We start from the raw sequence: 10423 nt of genomic DNA, 5'->3' as shown, positions 1-10423 counted from the left end.
CAAGTGCCGGGATTACAGATTATAGATGTATTCCACCATGCCTGGCCCAGTAACTACTTCGAGAAGTATTTTCATTTGGAGGACTAAGGCCTAATCTTCATTTAAAAAAGTCAGTCTCCCTAGTTTACTCACCTCTCCTTCTACCATGTAGCTGCTTGCTCTGGACATTGGTTTCACCAAACCTGACCAAACTAAGGCAAAATGGGAGAAATGTTATTTGAGAATTTCACTGAAGTGAGCCGGGGATATAGCTCAGTGGTGTAAGTGCCTGCCTGGCAAGCACAAGGTCCTGAGTTCAATTCCCAGTACTCCCCCTCCCCCCATCAAAAAAGAGCATTTCACTGGAGCAATGATTAAAAACAACAAACTAGGATAGAAAGACATGTATCACAGTGGTTCCCAGAGTGTGGTCCAGGAACCCCTGGGAAAGTCATAAACCTCTCAGGAGATGCACAAGATCAAAACTGTGTCCACAGTGACACTAAAGACCTTTGCCCTTTTCACTGTCATTCTCCCCTAAGTGTGTAGTGGGGGTTTTGAGACATTTTGGAACCTGTCATGACATTGTTCTGGCCAGTGGATGATGAAAACTGTGTGTGGTTTTTTTTTAAAAAACAGCTTTGTTGACATACTGTACAGTTCACCCAATTAAAACATACAGGTTAGTGGGTTTTTGTATATTTACAGAGTTGTGCAACCATTACTACAACCAGTTTTGGAACATTTTAAAATCACTCCAGGAGCCGGATGTGGTGGTGCATGCCTATAATCCCAGTACTTGGGAGGCTGAGGCAGGAGGATCATTGAGAGTTCCAGCCCAGCCTGGGCTACAAAGTGAGCTCAAGCCCTGCCTGAACTGCATAGCGAGACCCTGTCTCAAAAAGACCAGAAATAAGTAAATAAATAAATGAATGAATGAATGAATGAATAAATAAATAAATAATAAAAATAAAAAGAATAAAATAAACTCACTCCAAAACAAAAGCTATCCATTGGCAAGCAGCACTTCCCAACTTCTCCCCAATTCTCCCAGCCGTAGGCAACCATTATTTTGTGTCTGTATAAATTTACTTATTCAGGACATTGTATATAAATAGTCATACAATACGTGGTCCTCTGAGTCTGACTTCTTCCATGTTAGAATCATGTTTCCCAGATTCACCTATGTTGTACTACTTCCTTTTTATGGCCAAATAACATTCAGTGTTTGGATATACCATTTACTCCCTTATCGGCAGGTAGACATTGGGGTTCGTTCTGCTTTTTGGCTATTATGAATAATGCTGTTACAAACATTCACATAGGTTTTGTGTAGACATATTTTCGGGGGCTGGGGATTTAGCTCAGCGGCAAAGCACCTGCCTGGCAAGGCAAGGTCGTGAGTTTGATTCCTGGTACCGGAAGAAAGACATATTTTCGTTTCTCTTGTGTATATATCTAGGAGCAGAATTGCTGTGTGATTGTTAACTATATCTAACTTTTCTGAGGGCCCACCAGACCTTTCCAAAGTGGCTGTGCCATTTCACATTCCCACCAGCAGCGTGGGAGCATTCCAGCTTCTTTATCCCCTCATCAGTATTTGCTATTATGTCTTCATTCTACCCGTCCTGTTGGATGTAAGGTGAGACCTCATTGTAGTTTTGATTTATATTTCCCTGGTGGCTAATGATGGGCATCTTTTCATGTGATTATTAGTCGTTGTGTATCTTCTTTGGAGAAACAGTTATTCATGTTCTTCGCCTATTTTTATATACATTCATTCATTCATTCATCTTTTTTTTTTTTTTTTTTCCGGTACTGGGAATTGAACTCATGCTTGCAGGCAGGCGCTGTGCCACTGAGCTAAATCCCTAGCCCTGTTCATTCATCTTTTTGAGGCAAGGTCTCACTATGCAATTCAGGCTGGCCTTGAGCTTGCTCTGCAACCCAGGCTGGTCTCAAACTCATAACCATCCTCCTGCCTTAGCCTCCCGGGAGTGCTAGGATTATAGGTGTGTGCCACTATGCATCACCTTGCGCCACCACACCCGGCATCTTTGCTTATTTTTACTTGGGTTATTTATCTTTATACAGTCTAAATACAAGCCCCTTATCAGATAAATGATCATAAAGAGAATTTCCTATTCCATTGTCGTTTTCACTTTCTTGAAGGTGTCTGCAGCAAAGCTTCATCTCTACTTCCAGCTGCTTCCCATAGATGGAATTACTACTTGTGCTCCCCCTCCTGTCAGGTCAGTGGCAGGGTTAGGTCTCACCATGTAGCCCAAGATGGTCTTGAATTCCTGCAATCCTCCTGCCTCAGCCTGCTGAGTCCTGGATTGCAGGCATGGGTCATCACGCCTGCTGGTAGGGTTAGACTTTTTTTTAGTATGGGGAATCAAACTCTGCACTTCGTGCTTGTCAGGCAGGCACTGCGTCACTGAACTATATCCTCTGCCCTTGGTAGGATTAGAGTCTTATAGAAGCTCAAATCCTACTGTGAACTGCACGTGTGAGGGATCTAGGTTATGTCAGAATCTGATCCTGAAACCACCCCAGCCCCACCCCATCTGTAGAAAAGTTGTCTCTCACAAAACTGGTCCCTGGAGACTGCTGCTTTATTTTTTTTGTTTTAATTTTTTTTCTGGTACCAGGAATCGAACTCACAATGTTGCATTTGCCAGGCAGGCACTGTGCCACTGAGCTAAATCCCCAGCCCCTGAGACTGCTGCTTTACAGTGCAATTGTTTACTTTAATTTTCTTTTTTTTGCGGGGGTTGGATTTTTTTGGAAGCAGTGTCTCACTATGTAGTTCAGGCTGGCCTTGAACTCATGGTGCTCCCCTGCCTCAACTTCCCCTATGCTGAGATTATAGGTATGTGCTATTGTGTTGGCTAAACAGCTTTTATTTTCTTTTTTTTTTCTTTCTGGTACCACAAATCAAACTCATGACCTCACGCTTGCCAGGCAGGCGCTGTGCCGCTGAGCTAAATCCCCAGCCCTGAACAGCTTTAATTTTCATGATGTCTAATTGATCTAATTATTTTGTGGTTGTCTGTTCTCATGATTTAAAATTTTCTCACTTTTAAATCACAATACAGAGCCAGGAGTGGTGGTGCATGCCTGTAATCCCGGCACTCGGGAGGCTGAGGCAGGAGGATTGTTGGGAGTTCGAGGTTGGCCTGAACTGCATAGGGAGACCCTGTCTCAAAAAGACCAAAAGAAAAAAAAAAATCACAATACAATATCACTGTATAGTCATTACCTTGGCTAAAATATAAAGTGGCAATAATGCCAACTGGTGACAAGGATGCAGAGACAATGTATCAAACACTGTGGATGAGAGTGTAGGATGGTCTGGTCACTTAAGAAAGTAGTATGGCAATTTCTTTCTTTTCAAAACAGCTTTATTGGGGGTGGTGGTACACTCCTACAATCACAGCACTTGGGAGGCTGAGGCAGGAAGATTGCCGTGAGTTCAATGCCAGCTTGGGCTACATGAGGGAGTTCAAGGCCAGACTACACTACATAGCCAGACCCTGTCTCAAAAAATAAACAAACAAACTCACATGCCACACAAGTCACCCTACTTACAGTGGTAGTTTATTCTAAAACTAGACATGTGATGACCCACCAGTTTTTTATTTTTCTTTTCTCTTGTCTTTTAGAGATAGGGTCTCACTATGCAGTTCAGGCTGGCCTTGAGCTCACTTTTGTAGCCCAGGCTAGTCTTGAAGTTGCAGTGATCCTCCTGCCTCAGCCTCCCAAGTGCTGGGATTATAGCCACGCGCCACCACACTCAGCTTGACCCACCAGTTTTCATCTGGCAGTATCCCTAAAGGAACTTTGGTTCACACAAAAACCTATACAGGCTGCACCTGGTGGCACATGCCTGTAATTCCAGCACCCATGAAGCTGAGGCAGGAGGATTTTGAGTTTGAGACTAGCGTGGGCTATATAGTGAGTTCAAGACTGGCCTGGATACATAGCAAAACCTTGTTCCAGTACTGCCAAAACACAAAACACGTACACGAGTGCCCAGAACACCTGTATTTGTCGTAGCTCTAAACTGGAAGGCAGATGTTCTTCTGCAGGTGAACAGTTAAACACGGGAGTGAGAAGAGGAGCAGCACTGCCCGGAGTGTGAGTGACGTCTGTCCTGTACCTGGCGGGGGAGACAAGGGTGAAAACCCGCCATTCTGCCCTTTCCTTCTCATGGCCTCCACCCCACAGCCGCGGTCCAACAAGGACTGGAAATGTCATCATAGGATGCTTCTGGCTGGCTGCCTTCTGAGGACTGCTGTCTTCCAGAGGGAGCTTTGTGACATGCACGGCAGCCTGCCCGCTCTGTGCTTTCCAGTCACGGCCGGTTCCTTCTCATTGGACTGACGTGAAAATTATTTATAAAGAGGACTTAAATCTTTTTATTGCACATGTATTCAGCAGTTCCGCATTTATAGTTTAAGAAGCCCCGAGGTCCATCTGTACCGCAGAATACCACTGAGCAATGGAAAGGCATGCAGTATTGCTGCAGGAACAGCTTGGAGACACCTCCGGGGTGTTATGCTGGGTGCAGAGGCGATCTCAGAAGGTTGATGCTGCATAACCCTTTTTGTGACCCTCTTGAAATACAGCATTATGCAGACGGAGAACAGAAGAGAAGTTCTCAACGGTTAGGGGAACGGGCGTGGTTATAAGGGGTAGCATGCAGGGTCCTGTGGCAGTGGCAGCTCCCATGCTTGGCCATGGTGGTGCTCACATGGGTCTGTCGGTGGTAAAACTGCATGGTGAAATCTGACAATGATGGGTGGCCTCCGTCAGTGGCAGTGCCAACCTGTGGTATTGCACCGGAGTTTCACGTTATATTGCATTGGGGAAAAGCACGTAAGCTCTCTTGTAGCTCCTTACAAATCTCCAGTTAGCTCACTACTTTTTATTTTTTGCAGCATTGGGGATTGAACCCAGGGCCTTGCACGTGCTAGGCATGCGCGCTACACTGAGCCACCTCCCCAGCCCACTACAGTTATCTCAAAATTTAAAAAGACTTTGAAAAGACAATTTCTCAAAGTTTTGTCTGTGTTTTGTTTGTTTTGGTGTTCAGGTTTGAACCCAGAGCCTCAGTATGCTAGGCAAGCTTTCCACCTCTGAGCTCCAGCTCCAGCTCTTTTCAGATAGGGTCTCACTAATTGTGCAGGCTGGCCTTGAGCTTGCAATCTACCTGCCTCAGCCTCCTGAGTAACAAGGATTTTAGGCATGGGCTACTGAGCCTAGCTGAAATTCCTGTTTTAATTCCTAATTAGATAGCTAGCTAGCTAGATGATAGATAGATCTCATCTAAACCACAGCTCTTTAGAGTCCTCAGTAATCTTTTTTCTCAGTGCTGAGGATCCAACCCAAAGCTCCGCACTTGCGAGGTGAGAGATCTGCCACTTAGCCACATCCGCAACCCTCCGTAATCTCTAGGAGCATGGAGATGGAAACGTCGGGGCAGCATGTTGAGTGGGGTACGCCTCACCTCAGTGGGGTGGCGCACATCGCTGTGTGATGCGGACCCGTCCGTGTCGCCGGGCACCAGCCGTAAGGTACACGTCCTTGCTGTTTGGCACAAACCCGCTGTGCGGCGCATATCCTGGCTGTGTGGGACACACTTCCGTTGGGTGGTGCATCCCTGCCGTGTCGGGCGCTGTCTCTGCCCTCGGCACGCACTTCTGCTGTGTGGCTGCTGCCTGGACACTGGTCCTGTGGCTGAGCGGATGGACTCTGGCGTCCGGTTCTGAATTTGAATATCGCTCTGCCTGTCATTCCTGGTGTTTCTGTGTGGATGTTGTGTTACCTTTTTGTGCCTATTTCTTCAGCTATAAAGTGGGATTCATTACGGTTGTGAGGATTAAGTGTGATTCCTGACATAAAGCACATCACACAGCCAGGGCGCAGCAAAAGTGAGTTATAGTGAAGAAAAGCAGTTCAGGCGCAGGGCCAGGACGTGTGGGGACTTGCCTTTACTGTGCCTTTAACTCTCAGTGTGACCTGGGCGGGCCCATTCTCGCCTTAGGCCTCTATTTCCTTTTCTGTGTAAATAAGCTGTTACCTGACATCCCAGTCAGTGTAGAACCGGAGATGTCACCAAGGTGATATGTATCTGGGACGAGGACTGTCTTGCTTCAGCCTACCCTTCTAGGCCCCAAGCTCCTGGGTCTGACTGGGGAGAAGAGCACCTCCTCATGGCTGTGGCTGCTGAGGAAAAGGTCCTTGTCTAGGTTGTTCCTTCCCTGTGTTGCTTGCGGACCAGAAGCAGTTGGAGGATGGAGAGGAGTGTAGGTGTTTGGGGTGAGGCTGCCTATGCTTGCACTCCTTTCTTAATTTCCTTTCCCTCCACTGCCAGGGATCCCTCTGTCCGGTGTTTGGGAGTCCTGCTGTGAGCAGAGGCCCGGGTGCTGACACTTCCTGTGTGGCCTGGGCCCCTGGGGCGAGGTCAGGGCCAGGTCTGCATCCTCTGGTGATAGCTGGCCTGTTGCTTAGGTCCCTTTGCTGTTTCCTGCTTTGGCCTGTTTGCCCAGAGAAGCCCTTTGTTCTGAGAGCCCTTTGTTCCCAGCTGGGCCCCTGGCTCACCTAGGGCACAGGCAGCAAGAGGAAAATGCTCTCTCCCTGTCCCTGCCCCTGTCTGTTTCTCTCTGTCTTCTGTCTGTCCGTCTTTTGCTCTCATATTAGGGATTGAACTCAGGCTTTCACACTGAGCTACATCCCCAGCCCTGTTCTGCCTTTTAAAATTTTGAGACAGGGTCTTGCTAAATTGCCCAGGCTAGGCTCAAACTTGAAGTCCTCCTGTCTCAGCCTCCTGGACAGCTAGATTACAGGGTATATCACTGACTGGAGAATGGATTCTTAAGAGCCTTTGTAAGAGTCAGCTAGCTTTGCCCGGCAGGTGTCTTTGCTGAGCTAGCATTTCCTGTCCAGTCTGCGGCCGGTCCCTTATTCCTTGTTCCGTGTTTGCGGAGTGACTGGCTGCCAGTGTTTGCCCACCCTGACTTCCTCATAGACAGTAGGCATTTGGAGAGTGCTGTCTTTCTCCACTCTGTACACCATTCTAGGGTGTTCACTGTTTGCCAAGGAAAGGTTAAGGTGGGTCTACATTTTATCAAGGTCAGAAAAACTACTGGGACATCTGGCCGAAAGGTGCATAGGTGTATAGAACTCAGCCAAAGTAAACGAGGGGCTTTCGTGTACATGGACAGTTCTGTCAGAAGCAGAGGGAACCCCAGGCCACGTTGGTGGCCTGAAGAGGTGCTTCCATCGCGTGCAGTGGACATCCTAGCGCGGGGGGTGAACCTGTGGCACCCGTGCTGCGGTGGGCTGTTTGTATCACTGGAAGCCCTCAGAGGTTCGCCGGCACTGTTACCCCTCCCTCCTAGCTCTTGTCTCTGCAGGGCCTTTCTGTCCTCTTCTCCTCCCGCTGTGGCCACCCAGCGGCGGGTGGCACGGTGCCCTCGGGCCCTGTGTATGGGCCACCGCTTTCTGGCGTACCCTTGTTCTCAGCTCGTCACTGGGCTTCTTTGCTCCCTGCGGGGTCCAGGCATGGGAGTGGGAGGGGCTGCAGAAAACCCCCACTCGTCCCCGCTTAGACCTGCGCTTGCCGAAGCGTCTCGGTGCGCGGCGCCAGGAGGGGCCTCTTTGGGCACCTGTTTTGACTCTCGTTAGTCGACTGGACTGAACAAGTGTTTTCCGCGTCCTGAGGCACACAGGTTGGCAGGTGCTGGCTGTAGTCAGGCGGGGTGGCTGGCTGGGACCCTTTGCGGAGTTGTGGCAGTGTGGCATTTCCTCTGAGCCAGTCCTTTGGTTTCTGCACGCTGAACCCAGCTGAGTGCTGAAGGAGGGTCTCGTGGGACTGGGCTCCTTCGGAGAGACCCCCAAACCTCTGTGCCGTGGGATGAGAGGGACGGAGAGGCCCTGAGGCTGCCCGGCTTCATCGTGCCCTAGGTGGACAGTAGAGAGGGCAGTCTAGGGAAGGCCAGAAGCCACGAAAGGAGGGTGCCTCCGAGCGCAGACACAGTGTGACAGGCCCTGTGCACAGCGGTGCTGCCCCAGGAGGGAGGGCTAAGATCTAGGTGACTGTAAAGTGGGCATCCTTTGCGGGGCGAGGAGGCAGAAGTGGCAGTTTTCTAAATGGGCACTAGGTGGCGGTGGTTCCCCCAGAAGGGCTGCCAGAGTTGGCACATGCTTGCCCCCCTGCAGGAATTCTCTCTTTTTGTCATTTGAAAATGACAAAATTCATGCAGATTTCACAACCTGTATAGGTGAACTTTGGCCATGTGTTTTTTCTGCATTTACCCTCTTCCTTGCCTCTGCTTGCTCTGTCCCTCTCCTGAGCGGGCTTATCCATCTGCACATGCCCTGGAGGGTTATTGTCCCACCATTTGAACATTATCTGGAAGAAATCTTAATATAGGAGTTTCCCTCTGTACATAGAAAACACTGTTAGCTGGGTGTGGTGGCACACGCCTGTGTGCACTCTGGAAGGCTGAGGCAGGAGGATTGTTGCAAGTTGGAGGCCAGGCTGGGCTACAAAGTGAGTTCAAGGCCAGCCTGAACTGCATAGCGAGATCCTGTCTCAAAAAGACAAAAAAACAAGAAAAGAAAACACTTTCTTCATCTGCCAGATAGGGTTAGATGGCTGGGAAGATTAAACTTTCTTCAATCAATGTATTAAAAATGGGTTATTTTTCAGTCTCGTCTTTGGAGGGGTGGTTAACAGCGTGACACATAAAGAGAAGGAGTAAGTGAGAAAGAAAAAGGTGGAAGGGAGAGAGTCCCTGGGAGATTGATGTACACATAGTAAAGTGTTAGGAGCACTGGCCTAGCGCATCAGATCCTGACTTATTTGTTAATTTCAGGCAGTATTTTATGATGGAACTTAGACATTTGGAACCATTCTGGGATTTGATCTTCCAACTTCAATTAAAAAAAAAAAAAAAACCAGACCCCAAAATTGGAGGTGGTAGGTGCATTTATTACTCTGTGATGATGGTAACGTGTGTACGTGTGTCCTGACTCACCAGATTTTGTACATTATGGGCAGCTTTTAGCATACCAATTATAACTCAGTCAAGCTGGACAAAGGTCTTAATTAAAAAGTAGTCGTTTTGTGTTCTTGTTATTTAAAAGCCATTTGAGATTGTACTCATGTAAGTGTGTCCACCGATCCTCCGGCCAGCGCTCGCTGCCGTTTCCCCATTTCTGGGCACTTTCTGAAGAATCTCAGATAAGAACGTCAGGGGCCGTGGGTAGCTCTAAGCCTTGGGTCAGAAGAAGGTGGCTGCGGCTTACTTTTCTGTCCGGTGGGCCCTGCCAGCTGTGGATCACTGTGTCAACGCTGGGCCACCAAATGCTCCATTTCCCCTTTTTGGCAAGGGTGGACGTGACCTCTTTTCCTGGCTGCTTGGTCCTGGGTGAAGGGTGAAGCCTCAGAGGGCTGTCTGCCTTCTCACTGCCTGGTTTTCTGCCTCAAGGTTTAGTTATGATGCTTTCACATTTGTTCATTGGTCCTGGGGAGGAGGAGTCGGGCCAGCGATGTGCTTCCTCTCCAATGCTCGGATCCAGCTCAGACCAGCACTGAACGTGTGTTGGACCGGTGGTGGGTGGCCAGGAATGAATGTTGCCATTTGAAATGAGACGTCTGAGAACACATCTTCCCCACTTCCCAGTTGTTAAGTCTGCCTCGCCGTGCAGAGGGTCTTTTCCCTTCGTGGCACCTCTCCATCTGCACCTGTACCGCAGGGACAGTGCTTTCCAACAGCTGTGAACAAGAGCTCCCTCTTTGATATTGTAGATGGCGGTTGAGTTTCTGCATGAACTGAATGTTCCATTTTTCAAAGTTGGATCTGGGGACACTAACAATTTCCCTTATCTGGAAAAGACAGCCAAAAAAGGTAAGTGTCTCATTTTTGGCATCAAACCCAAGGGAGTCCAAATCTTTATATTCTACGCTACTAATGGTAGCCCACTTTGAGGTAGATCTTACGGAGACAGACAGACTTTAGAAATCATCAGTCTACACTTCTTAATGTACTAACTAGCAAAAAGTTAAGGAGATGATGGTTTTATAAGAAACTTTTTTTAAAAATGTGTTTTGAGACAGGGTTTCACTGTGTAGTTCAGGCTGGCCTTGAACTCACTTTGTAGCCCAGCTGGCCTTGAACTTGCAGCAATCCTCCTGCCTCAGCCTCCCGAGTGCAGGGATTATAGGTGTGAGCCACCATGTCTGGCTGAAATTTTTTAAATTAAAAAATGTGAAACTAATTTTATAGAGTTTGAGAGTAGAATGTTGGTTATCAGAGGCAGAGGGGCGTAGGGGAGGGAATGTGGGGAGAGATTGGTTAATGGGTACTAAGTTATAGTTGAGAGAAGTTAGAGCCGGTATTCTTTGCACGGTAGAATGATTGTACCTAAC

General features: G+C 48.1%; 1 protein-coding gene across 1 annotated transcript in view; it reads left to right on the top strand.

Moving 5' to 3' along the window:
• The window catches only part of Nans (N-acetylneuraminic acid synthase), a gene marked incomplete in the record, with an annotated part of 24411 nt that overhangs the window by 7158 nt on the left and 6830 nt on the right, over nucleotides 1-10423 (top strand). The window contains 1 exon segment of the mRNA XM_013513284.1: nucleotides 9803-9902. Within this exon segment, the coding sequence (XP_013368738.1) occupies nucleotides 9803-9902 (100 nt within the window).

This window comes from Chinchilla lanigera, unplaced genomic scaffold, assembly GCF_000276665.1.
Source record: "Chinchilla lanigera isolate Chin_1 unplaced genomic scaffold, ChiLan1.0 scaffold00018, whole genome shotgun sequence".
In the NCBI taxonomy this organism is placed as follows: domain Eukaryota; kingdom Metazoa; phylum Chordata; class Mammalia; order Rodentia; family Chinchillidae; genus Chinchilla; species Chinchilla lanigera.
This window is presented reverse-complemented; position numbering and strand designations above follow the sequence as displayed.